The sequence below is a fragment of the Electrona antarctica genome (assembly GCF_951216825.1).
Source record: "Electrona antarctica genome assembly, chromosome: 5".
Classification (NCBI taxonomy): domain Eukaryota; kingdom Metazoa; phylum Chordata; class Actinopteri; order Myctophiformes; family Myctophidae; genus Electrona; species Electrona antarctica.
Window position 1 is genome coordinate 11209260 of NC_136810.1, and position 19823 is coordinate 11229082.

General features: G+C 42.7%; 1 protein-coding gene across 2 annotated transcripts; it reads left to right on the forward strand.

Moving 5' to 3' along the window:
* Positions 1–1233: 1233 nt before the first annotated feature.
* snupn (snurportin 1) lies at positions 1234–18661 on the forward strand. Of its 2 annotated transcripts, none has more exons than XM_079500925.1 (9): positions 1234–1372; positions 2242–2407; positions 3982–4186; positions 6617–6721; positions 8690–8786; positions 9207–9304; positions 10569–10646; positions 10837–10917; positions 16954–18661. In XM_079500925.1, the coding sequence occupies exons 2-9, from the start codon at positions 2250–2252 to the stop codon at positions 17278–17280; spliced, it is 1149 nt and encodes a 382-aa protein (XP_079357051.1). In that variant the 5' UTR covers positions 1234–1372; positions 2242–2249; the 3' UTR covers positions 17281–18661. The 2 variants fall into 2 exon arrangements, with proteins under 2 accessions (XP_079357051.1, XP_079357052.1); XM_079500926.1 differs by having other exon boundaries at positions 1337–1427.
* Positions 18662–19823: the final 1162 nt, after the last annotated feature.

Here is a 19823-nt window from a genome sequence, read left to right on the forward strand (position 1 = left end):
ATTGATTGAATAGGCCTATACTTTATTAAGAGTTTGCATGGACAAGCACAGGAAAGTACAGTCGCCTATAATACAAGGTCTGCTAAAATGATGGAGCCAAGAAAACCTATTGGCTTGTATGCTTGTTTCCATTGGGGTCCAGATTGATTGATTGATTTAAATATGAATTAACAGTTTGCAGAATTACAGTACATTTCGAGCACAAATTCAATACAGTATACATGTACAGTTAATTGAATGTACAGGATAGGACAGGATAGGAAACAAGCCCTTGTGGCTTTTTGTGTTGTCCTTTTTAGCATCATTGTATAATTGTAGCACTGTACTATTTGCAAACTGTTAAAAAGTATTCTATTAATCAATACAAAAAGCGTCATGCATGTCTATGTGAGAGTGACAGCGAAGTCAGTGGACTGACAGTCCCACAGCCACCATAATAACATGTGCCAGTCAGTCAGTGACTTTGATTGATTGATTGAAGAATTTATTAACAGTTTGCAGAATTACAGTACATTTCAAGCACAAACTCAATACAAAGGCTGTTAACTGTGAGTGGACGACCCAATTAAGCATTACACTTGTTTCCAACAGGGTCCACCATGTTCAAATCATCAAAACATTTAGAGACGTACAAATAGACACTTCTATAGACAGAACAGGAATTCATCAAAAAATAATTCATCAAAAAGGAGGTAAAAAGGGAAAAGAAATATATACAGTGAGGGGGAAAAAGGGGGGGGCGGGGGGGGGGATTCAGATTTTACGGGGGCCAGTTTCGAATTGCAGCCATCCGTAGGTGCCCTTTGAGAGCGGTTTTGAAGGAGTCAAGGGATTCGCATGTCTTAATGACTGACTGGCACATGTTATTGTGGTGGTGTGTAGTGGACCGATTATTATGCATGATGATGAAAATAGCACGAGAAGCATGGTTATTATTCAAGATGGAATTATATTAGTCTAATACACACTCCGAGGCAGAAGGTGGCGGTAAAGCACCATAATGTTGGCCGCAAACCTACAGATAAGTGTAAAGCATGATTGAATACACAGGAAAACCACCACAATGGAAATAAATAATAAGTCCTCACTGGACCTCAGGGCTTTTTGTGTTATCCTTTGTGTTATCCTAGCACCATAATCACTGTACTATTTGCAATCTGTTAATTCTGTTAATAAAGTATTCCGTGAATCAAAACGAAAGCCCTGAGCAATGCATGCAACAGCCAGGCAGCAGGGCTGCTGCAGCAGCTGCAAAACCCCGGGTTAACTTCTGTCGCTTTTTATCGGCCAACTAAAAAAGAAAGAACAGTGGTGGGAAATATGACTGCAGCCTGACGTCACTGCGCGCTAGTCTCTGCTCAAACAACGCAAGGTAGCGAACATTAAACTGGATCATAAACTGCTGTTTATCTGAAGATTTAACGAAGGTTTCTGTTTTATACACGCCGGTGCATGTGCATGTAAAAACTAAACATCTAAAATGACCACGTCGTCTGGTCGACTCGAAACGTGGATTTATCTTTTATTCTCTGCACTACTACCTTAGCATTGTGCTAACATCATGTTAGCCACATAAGCAGAGATGTAGCAAAGTGTGCAATAATGTGCATCCAACTCTTCTTGACTAGTAACTAATTTATGTCGCTTGCTGTTTCATGAAGAATAATATAAAGTAATATGGTTGTTAAAGGACAAACTACCGTATCTTATGTAAAAACCCTCAGAACCCTAGTTCAGATTTAGACTATGTATTTGATCGATTCTGATTTTCAATCGATAAAATACATGACAATAATAATAATAATAATAATAGTTATGAGTAGTGAAAAGTAGCCAAGTAATGAAAGTTCAAAGTAATATCACATGATCAGTGTGTTTATAATTTCTGGAAATTACATGGATTAATTATATTGTCCATGGGCATAGATTTGAGTATACAAATGAAATGAAATGAAATGAAATCTATATTTACCCAGGGTATCTGGGCTAAGCTCAAGAACTTGTTTCCAGCCAGGCCCTGCTCATAGAACACATTTCATCGTAGTGGTTCAATGCCTTGTTCAAGGGCACTTCAACGGTGGTAATTTTAACGTGTCGGACGGCTGATTCGAACTAGGAACCTTCCGGTATCAAGACCGCGCCGCTATCCGTTCGGCCACCGCTGCCACAAACAAGAGTACTTTGTTAGTAGTAGTTTCACAGTTCACCTCATCTCTATTAATCTGCTGTGTTGTCCTGCAGACTCCCCCATGGATGAGCTGACCAAGACCCTGTCGGCCAGCTTCGCTGTGTCCAGGGAGCCCAACAGTACGTCTTGTGCCCACCCTCGTCTGGCCCAGTACAAGACCAAGTACAGCGTTCTGGAGCAGAGCGAGAGGCGCCGCCGCTTCCTTGACCTGCAGAAAACGTCAGCAGCACACTTTACACTACCAGTTCTGGACTCACGTCCATCTCTGTTACAATTAGGGATGGGACATTACACAATATGAAAATTACAATGGTCAAGAGCTGCACGCACATCCACAAACTGCAACGGGTGCAGGACCCAAAAAAATAACCAAGAACGGAGAGATCCACACACCGCCCAAAAAGCTCCAGAGGCCAAAACCCAAAACGTTGTATTTTTTTGTCCGTTCTGTCGGTGGATTATTTTGGGAGCTTTTAGGGTGGTGTGCGGATCTCCTCTCCTTTTTTACAATATGAAAATTACACATCACGATTAGTGGCAAAAATAATTGCGATTAACAATATTATCCATCCATCTTAACCGCTTATCCGGAGTCGGGTCACGGGGGCAACAGCTCCAACAGAGAGCTTCAGAGCAACACTAGTAACTTCATCCTGGGGGATCCCAAGGCGTTCCAAGGCCAGTTTGGAGATAATACTCCCATCTGGTCCTTGGTCTGCCCCGGGGTCTCCTTCCAGTGGGACGTGCAGGGAGGCATCCTTACTAGATGCCCGAACAACCTATTGCTGGCTCCTTTCCAAGCGAAGAAGCAGCAGGTCTACTCAGAATCTCTGCACCAAATGCACTCTTTCCAAGTCTGTTTTATCTACTATATACTAGAGGGTTTAAGCCAAGAGGTACTCAATTTCACAAAGGACAATTTCATGATAATTATAAATCTCTAAAATATGATTATTGTGAGTGTTTTTTTCACATGATTATCGTCCCATCCCTAGATTAACATAACATGCCATTCATTGCTGCGGGCAGGGTAATCAAATCAAACTTTATTTATACAGCACATTTACAACAACCGAAATTGACCAAAGTGCTGTACATGGAAGGCAACAGAAAAGGCCTGTGCAACAACATAGTGATTAGTGACCGGTCAAAGCAAACTATAAAAACATGAAACCGAGGTAAACTAAAAAGATTCAATTTCAAACAACATTAAAAGCCTGAGAAAATAAATTATTCTCGAGGAGAGATAGCCCCAATAGACTCAGCACTTCTAGCCTGGGCACCATTTCATTTCGGTATATGATCCGGGCGGGAGCGGATGATATCGTTACGTCATGTTGTAGTATTGTTTTGTACTAGTCGACAGGCAGGAACAACAAACCCGAACTTCCTTTTCCCTCAAACCGATTTTTCTCAATAAAAGCTGCAGGCTACGAGAGCTTTTATTGTTATTCTTCCGGTTTGAGGGAAAAGGAAGTTCGTGTTTGTTGTTCCTGTCTGTCGACTACAAAACAATACTACAACATGACGTAACGATATCATCCGCTCCCGAGCGGATCATATACCGAAATGAAACAGAGACCAGGCTTTCCTCCGAGGTGGTGGAAAGCCTGGTGGGCGAGGTTACAGCACTTCTAATGGCCGAGGGGTAGGCTGTTCCAGACCGTGGGGGCAGCAGCAGCAAAGGCACGGTCACCCCTGTTTTTTTAGTCTCATAATAACGATGATGATGATAATGAATTATCCTTCATTAAGTTTGTTGAAAAATGTCACTCATTCTCTGTAAATGTCAGGAAGCGGTTGAACTATGTGAACCATGCGCGGCACCTGGCTGATGGGGACTGGACAGGAGCAGACAGCGATGGGGAGGATGAAGGGATGGACAAGAAGGAGCAGGGGGAGGAGAAGAACAAGGAGAAGAAGAAGAACGACGAGGAGGAGGATGATGAAGGGATGGATGTTGAGAAGAGGAAGCTGCCAAAGCATTATGCCAACCAGGTGAGGGTTGTATTATTATTATTCTTCCAAATACGTTTTATTAACCCATTTAGGCCTTGAAGCTGATTCTAAAAATGTCTTCTAAAACCTAACCTAAGGTTTTCCCGAAAACCTTCAAATTTGTATTAAAAAAATAAGAAATAAAATTATGTTGCTATATGAGATACAGAGGTAGCTCCCGCCATGAAAGGTATAACAACGTATAGATTACACCAGGTCTAAATGGATAAGAACAGATTGTATATATATTTTTTCATGTAAAACAAAAAACTACAACTACAAAAACTACAAATAAGGCTGACAAAAGGAAACAAGTTCAGTGACATTACATAAAATAGAGTAGTAAGTTTAAATGTTGCCATGGAAAACAAAAATAACAACCATTTCAAGTAAAGTGAGTGTTATGTACATCCACTGCATAATATACGAATAAAGTTCACAGTTTATCTAGTGCTATACCAAAACTTCATAAAGTCATACATTAAGTAGGTTGCGTTGGTGCCTTGTATATTTGCCTCCACTGTAGGCTGTCAGTTATGTGCAAAGGTACATCATTTTACTAGTAGAAGCAAGCAACAGTGTGTCATTGTGGCATTGCTCAGTGTGACGCACTGACCAATGCCGGTCCCGGGGAAAAAACGTTGTTGCTTCTTTTCGTTTCACACTAAACCCAAGCGTTTAGGTTCTAAACACTTATTTGTAACACTTTTTAAATGTGTCACAGTGTTTAGATTATAAACAGAAGAGCATGTTTAAATGCCATGATTGCAGGCTAGTCCTGTCCGCCTCTGCAGGTTCTGTAGAACTGTCGCTGGGATGGTGGAAGGTTTCAACGGCAGGCTGGCATCGCTGTTGCCAGCCACGGTGTTCTTGCTGGTGGTGGTTTCATATTGTGAACAAGTAGCCTAAGCAGAGTACAGTACTGTATGCATGCATATCCATACCTGGCAGGTGAAAACAAGAACCCAGATTAGCATTTCAATGCCTGATCTGCATGTGTACAAGGGACAGGCAACACGGTCCACCCCCCACCACCCACCGCCCTGGACGGTGAGGAAAAAAGAGGTGTTAAGGTGCCAGACTTGGATGGTTAGAGCGGCGTGATTACATACGAAGTCAATGCAAGACGAGAATTGCGCGAACGGGTGCGGCACGACCTGGTGCGGTACAAACGGGACGAACCGAGGCGAATATATATATATATATATATATATATATATATATATTCAGGTCCAATTCCTCATGGGGGCCGAGATCCCTGGTCCAATTCCTCATGGGGGCCCTGGTCCCCCGGCCCCCACAGACTCTACGTCACTGGTGTGATGTGTATCAAAGTGAATTTGAGTGGTTGGAAGACAAAAAAATAATAATTTATATATATGTAGTCAATTTAATTGTCAACGTGTGCTCATAGAACAATAAGCTTCAGACATTTGGCAAAATTGCTAATTTCGCTATATAAACCTAATTGATCCAATGATGGTTTATTGAGTGTGCGTGTTGAACTTGTTTTTCCAACATCATTCAGACATCCGTGTAAGGAGTCTATGATAATTACTAGTTTGGTCATTTTTGGTGGAAGCAATAATTACGCTTGTTTCAGGTACCGGTATGTTTTCTTTACCTAGTGTATGTCTATGAAGGTTCTCTATAGATGTACTTGAATTTGCTGATCAATCAGCACAGTGCATTAAGCTGTGTTGTTGGCTGTTTCAATTGTCTGTCTTGTCCACAAGAGGGCACACGTGTCTTTAGGATGATAGTGTGCTTTTTTTCCTTTTTTTGTCCCTACATTATGTTTGTTTGCGCTGTGAAACTGAATCACAACACAGATTGCCTTGCTCTCATTGCCTTGCTCTCTACAGCGGTGACCTTTTGGGCACTGGCCTACTTGGACCGATGCAAGGCATTGCAAGTTGGAAATGAATGCCCCACCCAGATATTATGTCTGTGTCACTTTTATGCCCATATATGGAGTCCCTTTTTGGGGAGGTCTATGAAGTGATGTCAGCTGTGTCCCCTTTTATGCCCATATATGGAGTTCTTTGTTAGGCATGCCCAATATGGAGTCTGGCCTGGGCAGAGGCCTTTTGTGGTGGTGGTGGGTGGTGGGTGGGTGGGTGGGTGGGTGTGTGTGTGTGTGTGTGTGTGTGTGTGTGTGTGTGTGTGTGTGTGTGTGTGTGTGTGTGTGTGTGTGTGTGTGTGTGTGTGTGTGTGTGTGTGTGTGTGTGAAACCATTCTCCAGAGTTTATTTTACCTTTTTATTATTCATATTATAATAACATTATTGATTTATTCTATGCAATTCTAATTAGCAGCCTATAATAAGATGTAATGTAACTCATTTATCACATCATTAAAACAAACACGTTACTTAGTGCAGCTTTAACATATTAAAACATTGTCATATTTGTTTGTTTTTTTCTCCAGCTGATGTTGTCAGAGTGGTTGGTAGATGTTCCATCAGACCTGAGTTCTGATTGGATGCTGGTGGTCTGTCCTGTCGGGAAACGATCCCTCATTGTCGCCTCCAAGGTATATGGCCAACACTCTCCTGGACCACCTTTTCATGACAAATTAATGTCCCAAATGAATATGTATTTGGACCCCCATCAGAACATATTTTGTGCCTGGGACTCCCATACAATATTTATGTTGTTGTTAAAATGTTTTAAAAAATGTATATCGTAATGACGGTCCTGACATGTATTGAAGGACAAATCACCATCACAATATTTTGAGGAAATATTGCAATATGAATTGTTGTCAGAGCTGTGACAACATTTATAAAAGTAATAGGTCGCATTCAGTGTGGCGCTACCAACGAAGGCTGGATAACTGAAACGTTTGTTCATTTTAGAGACATAGGGAAGCACCGATATATCGGTATTGGCCAAAAAATATAGATATTTTTTGCTGGTTAAAGTTATAGTAGTTTTTACTCTATGGTGTTTCCATCCATCTTCAACCGCTTATCCGTAGTCGGGTCGCGGGGGCAACAGCTCCACCAGAGAGCTCCAGACTTCCCTCTCCAGAGCAACATTAGTAACTTCCTCCTGGGGGATCCCGAGGCGTTCCTAGGCCAGTGAGTCGATGTGATTCCTCCAACTGTGCCTTGGTCTGCCCCGGGGTCTCCTCCCAGTGGGACGTGCCTTAAGGACCTCCCTAGGGAGGAGCCAGAGAAGCATCCCAACCAGATGCCCGAACCACCTAAGCTGGCTCTTTTCCAAGCGAAGAAGCAGCGACTCCACTCCGAGTCTCTCTCGCGTGACTGAACTTCTTACCCTATCTCTAAGGGAGATGCCAGCCACCCGTAGAAGAAAACTCATTTTGTCCGCTTGTATTCGCGACCTTATTCTTTCGGTCATGACCCACACTTCATGACCATAGGTCAGAGTAGGAACGAAGATTGCTCGGTAGACATAGAGCTTTGCCTTCTGGCTCAGCTCTCTTTTCGTCACAACAGATATGATATGATATGAAATGTAAGTTTATCATAATCACAGTAAACATCATGTCATATTCAAGACCGGTTTTATACTAACTCGTCACAACAACTGAGGTGTGTGTGTCACTGACCAGCTGACGCTCGTTGACATTCAGAACAGTTGTTGATGTTACTTGCATCAAGGATTAAGTTTCCCTGGCATAAAAGGGGGAAATAAGAACACCAAAAATTAAATAAACAAATATCTGTATCAGATAATAAGGCTAAATTCTTATTTTAAATAATTGCGAGCCATTACTTTTATAAATATTGTTGATCTAAACAAGGATATTACACCAGAGAAAAAAGTGTATTTATCAGAGCTGTGACAAACCTTCAGAATGGCATGCCAGTGTGAGTGTGCATCATCTTAGCAGATGACAGATGACGCAGTCTGTAATTTAGTCACAAATGTGGCTGCAGTTTTACAAAAGCAGCAAAGATCTCAACCCTGTTGTACGGAATTCCTCAACCACTGAACGCTGACTGAACTCTGGATGAACCCTTGTGACCGACACCTGTGTTTGTGTGTGTGTGTATGTGTGTGTGTGCGTGCGAGTGTGTGTGTGCGCGCGCGTGATGCAGTCATTTCCTGTTTCATAACTCCACAGGGAGTGGAATTCCAAGTTACGGGGCAGACATCTTTCCTGCTTTCGCAAAACTGTAACCACACTGATTGAATTACTATGTGTATTAACTAAACCACTTCCAAACTGACATCCCTATTTTGCGAATGTCATTATAGGTGATAATGTCCCCTCAAAAAAAGACAAATCCATAAAAAAAAATGTTGACCAAAAACAGCTCTTTTCGGCTATTTGCACTATTGGTTGTATGGCAAAGCATAATAGGGATTGCGTTTTTAATGATGACTAGACGGTGGTGAATATCAAGTAGACCTCACTGGCCTGGTAGTCTTTTTAAAATGTCAGCTGTCATATTGATTTGTGGGTCACAGTATCCTGTGTGTCCCTGTGGTCCGTTCATCCCTGTTATGTGGTCCTCCTGTTGTCCAGGGCTCAACGGCAGTGTACACTAAGGGTGGGTACTGTATGAACCGCTTCCCATCTCTGCTTCCTGGAGGAAACCGACACAACTCAGCCATGGGGAAAGGTAGGCGGGGCCACATGAACATGATAACGGACACGGCCATTGACTCGGGGTGTTAAGATTTATAGTAAAGGTGATATGAAGTATATTCTAAGTACATAATTGTAAGTAAGTAAGAATTACTTTAATTGCACCAGTAGTCATGAAATAACATTACATTCGGTTCACATCTCTTAAAGTCTCATATCTTGGTGATAATGAGCTTTCATCACAAACAAGAAAAGAGAATAACACCTACAAATAAAAGCAACAAACGGGAATGAGTGGGATGAGCAAAAAATATATTAAAAGAAACCGACAATATATAAAATCCTATCCTAATAAAAAGAATACTTTATTATTATTAATAATTAATTATATTCTGCTGTTGTATTTATTGTTTTCTAATAGAATGATGTTGTCCTGTGTGTCCCATCTGTACAGACTATACCATCCTGGACTGTATCTTCAGTGAGATGGACAGAACATATTACATTCTGGACGTCATGTGTTGGAGAGGACACCCTGTGTATGACTGCCCTGTAAGACTCACTGGACTGGACACAATTCACTTTATGAAGCTTATATTTCAGTTAACAATACATAATATAATAATACGTAGAATATTTCTTAATGTTGCAACGTATAGTCAAAGGCAAATGTCGCCTTTAAGCATGTTTAGTGTAAAGGCACTTTACTAAGGGGCTGTACAAACCAAGCTACTACCAGTAGATCACAAAGGCTGTGCAGGTAGACCACATGACATGCCCCTAAAAATATATCATTTAAATATAAAAAAGGCATTTTTGGCATCTGCCACTTGAATTTAGGTGACTTGATTGATTGACATCAAAAAGGGCCTTTCAGCTCAAACCCACAATGCAATACTTTAGTTTTCAAGAGTCTTGCGCACATTGCAAGTTATATACAAACAAGAAATTATCACATGGTGATATTTGTCAGGTGAAAGAAGCACTGTCTCCGTTGTCTCCCCCCCCATATTAGTGTATGATTATTATTTTATGTTTGTGTGTAAAACAACCTTGCGTCGTTATTTGCGGCGCTGTCTCCGTTGTGTTCTTTTCTCCGATGAAAAACTAGACCTATATTTAATTGTTTATAGGATCAATACAAGTACATTGATACATGATAACCCTTCCACAGTAGTAGCTTTTTCATATTTTCTATTTTGCATATTTTCCTACATAATGCCTCATTTGCATATTTAAATTTGTAATACAATAAATCATTGTCTTCGTGTAAGTAATCAATTGGGTAAGTGTCATGGTGATAACAATCTAATATAGGTATGGCTGTGCACACTCAATTCATAATTAATTTTGGAGCTCTGGCTCATGGACTAAGAACCAAAAAGAACTGAACCAGTTCCCATTGGGAACCAACCGGTGGAAAAGGGTCCTTTTGAGAACGACTATGGCATCTAACTACTTATAGAGTACATACAACTTACTATGGTAATGGTTGTAACTGTTTTATATAGCATCATTCTTAAAGAACTTCAGTAATATATTAATTATCTATGCCAGGCCAGACCGATTTTTCATATTCCATTCCAGTTGGCTATGATTGACTTCCAAAATGTGGGTAGCCAACCTGGCCTGGTTGTGCTCCAAGTAGCACACATTTCTAATTAAATAATGTTTTGAAATGGAAGGGAATAAATCTATCCTCCTGGAATCTTTTATCTAATTTGGTAGCAACTAGTGGTGTCTGGAGCACATATGTGCCTGTTTATTGCCTTGTTTTCATGGTCTGTAGCTCATGTTGATATTTTCACATCAACAGACAGAGTTCCGGTTCTACTGGCTCCAGTCAAAAGTCGAGGAGGCAGAGGGCCTGACGGAGATAGCCAAACGCAACCCTGTAAGTGTGTGTGTGTGTGTGTGTGTGTGTGTGTGTGTGTGTGTGTGTGTGTGTGTGTGTGTGTGTGTGTGTGTGTGTGTGTGTGTGTGTGTGTGTGTGTGTTGTGCGCGTGCGTGCGTGCGTGCGTGCGTGCGTGTGTGTGTGTGTAATGCCTATCTGTTCTACTGATAACTTGTTTTGTTTTGGACAGTTCCGCTTTGTCAGTCTCCAGAGTTCTGACTGCACCACAGAATCCATCCAGAAAGCCTTGAGCACAGACTACAGCTTCAACGTAAGAAAAGCATGCCACTTTCTCTACCATTCATATCATCACTTAAATGTCAGCTTGAACAGTTCAATCGGAAACGGAATATGTGCCTTGTTTTCATAGGCCACTGTCAGGTATGTTGTCTTATTGGAGCAAACAGCCAAGAGGGAGACAGTGTAGGAGACACAGACCGTATGTAAGCTGAGAGGGAGACACAGACAGTATGTAAGCTGAGAGGGAGACAGTGTAGGAGACACAGACAGTATGTAAACTGAGAGGGAGACACAGACAGTATGTAAGCTGAGAGGGAGACAGTGTAGGAGACACAGACAGTATGTAAGCTGAGAGGGAGACACGGACAGTATGTAAGCTGAGAGGGAGACACAGACATTATGTAAGCTGAGAGGGAGACACAGACAGTATGTAAGCTGAGAGGGAGACACAGACAGTATGTAAGCTGAGAGGGAGACACAGACAGTATGTAAGCTGAGAGGGAGACACAGACAGTATGTAAGCTGAGAGGGAGACAGTGTAGGAGACACAGACAGTATGTAAGCTGAGAGGGAAACACGGACAGTATGTAAGCTGAGAGGGAGACACAGACAGTATGTAAGCTGAGAGGGAGACACAGACAGTATGTAAGCTGAGAGGGAGACACAGACAGTATGTAAGCTGAGGGAGACACAGACAGTATGTAAGCTGAGAGGGAGACAGTGTAGGAGACACAGACAGTATGTAAGCTGAGGGAGACACAGACAGTATGTAAGCTGAGAGGGAGACACAGACAGTATGTAAGCTGAGAGGGAGACACAGACAGTATGTAAGCTGAGAGGGAGACAGTGTAGGAGACACAGACAGTATGTAAACTGAGAGGGAGACACAGACAGTATGTAAGCTGAGAGGGAGACAGTGTAGGAGACAGACAGTATGTAAGCTGAGAGGGAGACACGGACAGTATGTAAGCTGAGAGGGAGACACAGACATTATGTAAGCTGAGAGGGAGACACAGACAGTATGTAAGCTGAGAGGGAGACACAGACAGTATGTAAGCTGAGAGGGAGACACAGACAGTATGTAAGCTGAGAGGGAGACACAGACAGTATGTAAGCTGAGAGGGAGACAGTGTAGGAGACACAGACAGTATGTAAGCTGAGAGGGAAACACGGACAGTATGTAAGCTGAGAGGGAGACACAGACAGTATGTAAGATGAGAGGGAGACACAGACAGTATGTAAGCTGAGAGGGAGACACAGACAGTATGTAAGCTGAGGGAGACACAGACAGTATGTAAGCTGAGAGGGAGACAGTGTAGGAGACACAGACAGTATGTAAGCTGAGGGAGACACACACAGTATGTAAGCTGAGAGGGAGACACAGACAGTATGTAAGCTGAGAGGGAGACACAGACAGTATGTAAGCTGAGAGGGAGACAGTGTAGGAGACACAGACAGTATGTAAGCTGAGAGGGAGACACAGACAGTAGGTAAGCTGAGAGGGAGACACAGAGTCACAGACAGTAGGTAAGATGAGAGGGAGACATTGTAGGAGACAGACAGTAGGTAAACTGAGAGGGAGACACAGACAGTATGTAAGCTGAGAGGTAGACACAGACAGTAGGTAAGCTGAGAGGGAGACAGTGTAGGAGACACAGACAGTAGGTAAGCTGAGAGGGAGACAGTGTAGGAGACACAGACAGTATGTAAGCTGAGAGGCAGATAGTGTAGGAGACACAGACAGTATTTAAGCTGAGAGGGAGACCGTGTAGGAGACACAGACAGTAGGTAAGCTGAGAGGGAGACAGTGTAGGAGACACAGACAGTAGGTAAGCTGAGAGGGAGACAGTGTAGGAGACACAGACAGTATGTAAGCTGAGAGGCAGATAGTGTAGGAGACACAGACAGTATTTAAGCTGAGAGGGAGACCGTGTAGGAGACACAGACAGCATGTAAGCTGAGAGGGAGACACAGACAGTAGGTAAGCTGAGAGGGAGACAGACAGTAGGTAAGCTGAGAGGGAGACACAGACAGTAGGTAAGCTGAGAGGGAGACAGTGTAGGAGACACAGACGGTATGTAAGCTGAGAGGGAGACAGTGTAGGAGACACAGACAGTAGGTAAGCTGAGAGGGAGACAGTGTAGGAGACACAGACGGTATGTAAGCTGAGAGGGAGACACAGACAGTAGGTAAGCTGAGAGGGAGACAGTGTAGGAGACACAGACGGTATGTAAGCTGAGAGGGAGACACAGACAGTAGGTAAGCTGAGAGGGAGACAGTGTAGGAGACACAGACGGTATGTAAGCTGAGAGGGAGACACAGACAGTAGGTACGCTGAGAGGGAGACAGTGTAGGAGAGACAGACAGTAGGAAAGCTGACATGGAGGCATTGTACTGTAGGAGAGACAGACGGTAGGAAAGCTTGATTGATTGATCGATCAATGAACATTTTATTCACAGAATGTAGAATGGGTACATTTCAAATGAAAGCACAAGTCAATACAAAATTGCTACAAGGATGAAACCAGGAAAGGCACTAGGACTTGTTTACATCAGGGTCCTCCCATTTTCAATGCATCAGAACATTTAAAGACGTACAAATATATACTTCTATGAACAGGAAATCATCATATATGCAGTTAAAGAAAGTAAAAAGGGAAAAACATGTACAGCTCTTTGAGAGTGGTTTTGAAGGAGTCTAGGGATTCACATGTCTTAATGGTTTCTTAATAGCTGACAGGGAGACAGTTTAGGAGAGACAGAAAGCCAATCTGAGAACCCATCTGCAAATTCAAAGGAGGAACAGAAGTCAACAGTCTGTCTCGAGAGACAGTTCAATTGGAAACAGAATATGTGCCACTGTCAGGTGTATGTTGTCTTAATGGGGAAAACAGCCAAGAGAGAGATAATGTAGGAGACACAGACAGTAGGTAAGAGACAGACAGTGTAGGAGAGACAGACGTTAGGAAAGCTGACAGGGAGACGGTGTAGGAGAGACAGAAAGCTGACAGGGAGACAATGTGGGAGAGAGAGACAGGACAACTGACAGTGAAGGAGTGACAGGCGGTAGGAAAGCTAAGGTATTAGAAAGACAGTAGGAGAGCTGAGGGGGAAACCGACACTACCAGTTCATAGGCCCTCATTTATCAACCGTGCGTACGCCAAAATATGGGTGTACGCCGAAATTACCGCAATTTTCGGCATTTACCATTTGCGCCAACGTTTGATTTTGAACTTGAGCCAAGACAAAAACCACGTCTGGTCGGGAGCTGTCGTACGCTTTGTCCTCACCTGTTTTTCTGTCGTAGAACAGCGGAGCAGCATTGTTTGACCAGCTGAGAGGCTGTCACAGGCATCGAAACATATGTATTCACTCCTAAAATGTTTATATAGAACTGTATGTATATGGGCTAAATGTAAAAAAGAAAAAAAAGTTAAGGAATACATCAACGATGTGTCTTTGTGTCATATGAAATTAGTAGGAGATTTCCAACTTTACAAGCAAGCAATTAAAATCGCGCATTTAAAAACAATGTTGCAAGTTAGATGCGTAAGCCATTTAAACAGTGTTTTGCATGATGAGCGCATACATGCGAGGATTTGGGCTGAGGATATTTCCATGACGGGACGTTGGAGAGTAGGCTATAGTGCAGCGCTGCAGCTGCGGAGAGTCCCAACATGGGTAGCCTACTGTAGCCGAATCTACAGCAGGCCGATGTCTTTCTGGAGTTACAGTAGCCTATGTGCAATCTCCTCCTCGTTTAATATACCCGACGCGTCGCTCGAATGCCAAAATGTGCCGTGCCGGCGTGCCAGCGCAAAATTGGGGACCGCTGACCGCATCGGAGTTAGGTATAGGCTAAACCACCCAGCCAGGCTGCCAGCCCACCAGTGCCAGTGTGCCACATGAGGCTGGTTTAGGCTGCACATTTATATAATTGTCAGTTGACTACTGCGACTAGCGAGGTAATCTAAATAGATTGTCATGAACGTGCATGGTCGCGGTGTCATGAACGGACCACAGTGATAGAGACAGACAGGACAGGAGAGGAGGAAAACAGCAGCGTGTGTGTGCGCCTATTTGTTATTTAATTCATTGTTCACATGCAGGTTCAGATTTTCGTTCAGTAATATATTGTTGTAGGCTATATTAAATGAATAAATACTTTAATAATTTAATATAGGCTACAACTAACAACACACGGCAGGCGCGTAGCGCGGATCAAATGATTGACTGGGCAAATTAGCATGGGGGGGGGGGGGGGGCGCATCCACGGCCGATAGAGAAGTGTGAACTGTGAACGGTTTGGGGAACCATTTTAAAACAAAGGCGGCTTGCATGCTGTGGTTTACTAACCAGAAAGTTGCATGCACAAGGCTCAGTTGGGCCAGCTCTAAACTGACTGGGCCACGGCCCGTATGTGCGTGTGTGTGTGTGTGTGTGTGTGTGTGGGGGGGGGGGGGGGGGGGCAGCAAGGCAAGCGAGGCGAGAGGAGAAACAGACAGGGTACTTTACAGCTACAGCTTTATTTAATTCATACAGGTGTTCGTTCTTTATTTATTTAAGATAGGCGACAACAAACCAGTTGGACTTGCAAGTTGCGTGTGCGTGCGTGCGTCTGTGTGTGTTGGTGTGTGTATGAGAGTGGGGGTGACTTTTTTATTGACTTTTTTCGTCATGTAACTATGGTTTCCAAGGTCGTACTGCAGTTGTTCATGTCGCAAAAACGAGGGCGAGGCTTGATTTCATAGGGCGTGCCAGATAGATTTCAGCCGTCACATTTATAAACGTCCGAACGAAATTAAGGAAGAAACAGCTGTCTGCGATCACTTTGTAAATGCCGACCCGACGTGGGTGTACTACGAATCCTACACTCGAATTTGGGCCAGATTTTACACTCGATTGATAAATGAGGGCCATAGTGTCTTTGCATGTAGCATATAACATGCATATTGTACCATAAACACATTGTTACCTGACTTTATGTTTATGTTTATTTATTTGATATGGACATAACAATTGCATTGCTCATTGCACAGTTGTACAAATTGTAGATGCATCATTTACAGTGTCTTAGCACATGTGCTAATTTTCACCACTTGTCCACAGGAGACTTTTCTAAAAAATACAATTTAGTTTAAAAAAACACCCAATCAAATACAAAAAATATATACATTCTAATAATATTTACAGCAAAATTACAGTACCTATTACATAATCTCAAATACACAAGTAAACATAATCACTCTAGTACCTCAAGCTACAAGCTGAGGTACTGTTCACAAGCTGTGCTATGTGAACACAGTTGATTTGATTTCAACCATAGTTTGAGTCCTCTGTGGAACACGTTACCATCCGTCTCTAGTTTTAGAACCGTAGGCAAAGAGTTCCATAGGTTTGCTCCCTTTACTGAGAAGGCAGACTGTCCGAATGAGTTGTTACACCTGGGAACAATACAGTTACCACTTGTTGAGGCTCGTGTGGTTGCTCTACCAGAGCTCGGAAGTCTAACTACCAGTCCAGAGAACAAAGGTGAAACATGACCATGTAAACATTTAAAAACCAATTTGATATTAGAAAAAAACACAACATTTTCAAACGTAAAAAGGTTGTGTTTTTCTAAGATACCACAGAGGTGCCATCTCATCGGTTTTTGATCCATGATTTTTATAGCCTGTTTGTATATTGATGTTATTGGTTTTAAGACAGTTCGAGAGGATTGTGACCATGTTGTAATGCTGTATGCTAGGTGTGAGAAAATCATAGCATGCATGTACAGCTTTGCAGTTTTAGCTGATAAGTCCCTTCTAATATGACGAAAACAATTTAGATTTGGTTTAACCTTCTTGCATATATGCTTTACCTGTTTTTCAAATTTTAAGTTTTTATCCAAGATTATTCCTAAGTATTTTACTTCACTTTGACTACAATCTTCTTCTTGTAGTAATGAAGATGTTGAGAAATCTTGACAAACCGTCTCTTAAAGGTGTCCTTGACAAGTGGCGTGAAGCCCATGTTATAACAGACTTATTTCCTCCTTTGTTGTTGTGGTGTTTTTTCCATCAGGTGGATGGCGTTCTCTTCTACCATCGGCAGACCCACTACACCCCCGGCAGCACCCCCCTGGTGGGTTGGCTGCGACCCTACATGGTGGCTGACATCCTAGGTATGGATGTCCCCGTGGGGCCCCTCACCGCCAAGCCAGCCTATGCAGGCCACCAGATCCAGCAGATCCGCGAACACAAGAAACCCTCCAGCGAGGTTCGACCGGGCGACCTGAACGGACGCTACGAGCTGGAGTACTTGTCCACGCCTAGCCAGGACAGCGGAGATGGGGGGCCTACATTCGTACTGCCCCAGAAGCCCATAAAGGAGGCTCAGATGGAGAACTGAACGGAGAAGAGACGGTCAGAGGTGAAAGATACCGGTAGGGTTAACCACTTAAACCCTCTAGAGTTGAGTTGGCTATCTACTTGGACCTCTTTTTTTCCCCATCTACACCAAAACAAGACTATCTACAAGCTTCCAATGCTTGTATATCTGCTATTTTTGGCTAATGTTCCCAACTTCCCGCACCAGAATATCGGATGCCGGGGTTCAAGTGGTTATGGGTGATTTATACTTAGTTGCGCGCCGGTGTCTGCACAGAAAATAACAGATCTACAAACTCGGTGTGAGCTTGTAGCTTGGTTATTTTCAACATGGCACATAACCAAGTCTAACTCAGGCTTTAGCAAGCTGCAGGCTGAGAACATGGTATTTCATGGTGTTGGTTTATATTTTAGTGGTTTGGCTGTTGTTGTCCAGCCAGGGTGATGCAGTATGAAGCAAGGAGGTTGGAAGCCTTTGACAAAACACATAGCTGCAGCAGAGATGAGAACCCGAGGCTAGGAACAGCTCTCTGGCACTTGATTGACAATGTTTAGCAATGCAGGGACGACCGATCGACACAAAAGGTTTGACTTACAGTGAACTCATGGGAAATGGACACGGTTTGTTCCTCGTCTGTTGTGGAGAGAAATCTGAGGAGATTCGTATTGTGCCATTAGTTACTTTGTCATGGTTTGTCATTTCACAATGCTTAACGAAATGAGAGGGGCAGGACGTAAAATGAGAGCTGTTAGAAACAGTTGGAAATGTGAGATGCTCAGTCTGTTTCTCATGATCACTTTGTCACCTTGTAACACTTCAAATCACCTTCATTTTTCCCTTGCTCCCTTGGGCTATTTTCAGAAGTGCAGAATTATGCTTAATTAATTATTCTCCATTGTACAACAGCAGTCCTTCAATCTAACTGTGATGCATTGTTAGCTTGAAGATCTGTTCTTTTCAGAATCTCGGAGACAAGAAATCTTTACGTTTTGAATGGCTGTCAATTCCACATCTATATTTCATAACGCTTTCATTTAAACACAACCTAGGAATGTAGGGAGAAACTATAAAAATGTCTCTTGAAGAGAACAGTTTTCATTATTGAAGAATAATTCACTTCAGACTCATAATGTGAGAGGGAGGAGTGAATGTCTCTGCAGTCTCCACAGGAAAATAAATCCAGTCTGCATGTAGTTGTTTCACTGAGGACTACTCGTGACTTGGGAAATGTTCCCAGGTTGAATGAAAAGTCAGTGTTGATATGGTATGGATGTTTTTCTAATCACGTTTGTTTTTCTAATCATGTTTTTAAAATTTGGATGTGTTGATGTTTGACATTGCTGCTTATGTTGAAGTATTCAAGTGTAATGTTTCTGAATAAAGCTTTTTTACTATGCTGTCATTTGTCAACACTGACATAAATTCTATAGCCAAAGAGCAGTAAAACCTTATTTATACTTAATACAACACACAACATATTTTCAACAGTATAACACGAGAGAGATGAACCACTTTAAAGGGGTATTTCACTATCAAAAAAACCTTTTGGTCATTTCATCATCTAGACATCTACTCAGGCTTATGTGAACACCCCAGACAGTTTGTTGCTTGATTCAATATTTTGATATTTGGTGTTCTTTTTAGCTGCCCCGCCCCCTTCCTATACAAACCCATTGTAACTTCAAACCCAATTTTTACTCCATTGTAAGATGAAAATCTACACTATAGCTGAATATAGGAGGGGCTGGCGCCCCTCAAAAATCACACCCGTGTGAAGTGAGGGGTGCTCTACTGCTCTTATCATACATCATCTCATTCTGGCCACTCACAATTTGCGTCCTCACCTTCGTCTTCAATGTTTGCGTTTACTCAATGTTTGTGTTTACACAAACACTCAAAGCTAGCCATTCATTGTCAATGGCATTATTTAACCTGCCATTACCAACAACGCACTCTGATAGCTTGAGGGGGTGGGGGACAACCGAGTCGCTGGCTTTGTGGCAGACATGTGCCTACCATTTTAACCAGGCACTAACCACTAACCTATCTGTCACAAGTTCATTACCAACACCCATGATAGATTCTGAGAAAGGAGAGAAGAGGATAGAAAGTGAGGGGAGATAAAGAGGAGTAGACAAGAAGAGTGGAGAAGGAACAGTACAAAAGAAAGAAACGGCTGAAAAGAAGAAAAGAGAACAGAGTGAACGGAACAAAGCAAGGTAAAGATAACATATGTGAGAAAAGATAGGAAGGACCTGACAAAGCGATCAGAGACACTCGTGTTTGTGGTAATGACTCGAACCACACACCAATCACTTTCCAGGAACCCGTCTGACAAACTGGACGTGGCTTTCGGCAATGCGCTCGGCGTGCATACATCACATCACCCACAGACGACCACATCCACATGTACAGACAATTTATTCAGGTCTGTCCTAGTTCAAAGGAAATGTTTTAGCACAAGACTTCTAAGAAAGCAGCTCTCGGTCTCGTCTGCAACGTGGCATGTCTGAAATGCATGACACATGATCCACACATCTGAAATTTACCACACTGCTGGATGT

What these genes read in the sequence shown, in the direction of transcription:
- snupn (XM_079500925.1), top strand. Translation starts at nt 2,250, where the DNA reads ATGGATGAGCTGACCAAGACCCTGTCGGCCAGCTTCGCTGTGTCCAGG. An exon ending in CCCTCATTGTCGCCTCCAAG is followed by an intron (nt 6,722 to 8,689) that starts GTATATGGCCAA and finishes CCTGTTGTCCAG; the next exon opens with GGCTCAACGGCAGTGTACAC. An exon ending in AGATAGCCAAACGCAACCCT is followed by an intron (nt 10,647 to 10,836) that starts GTAAGTGTGTGT and finishes TGTTTTGGACAG; the next exon opens with TTCCGCTTTGTCAGTCTCCA.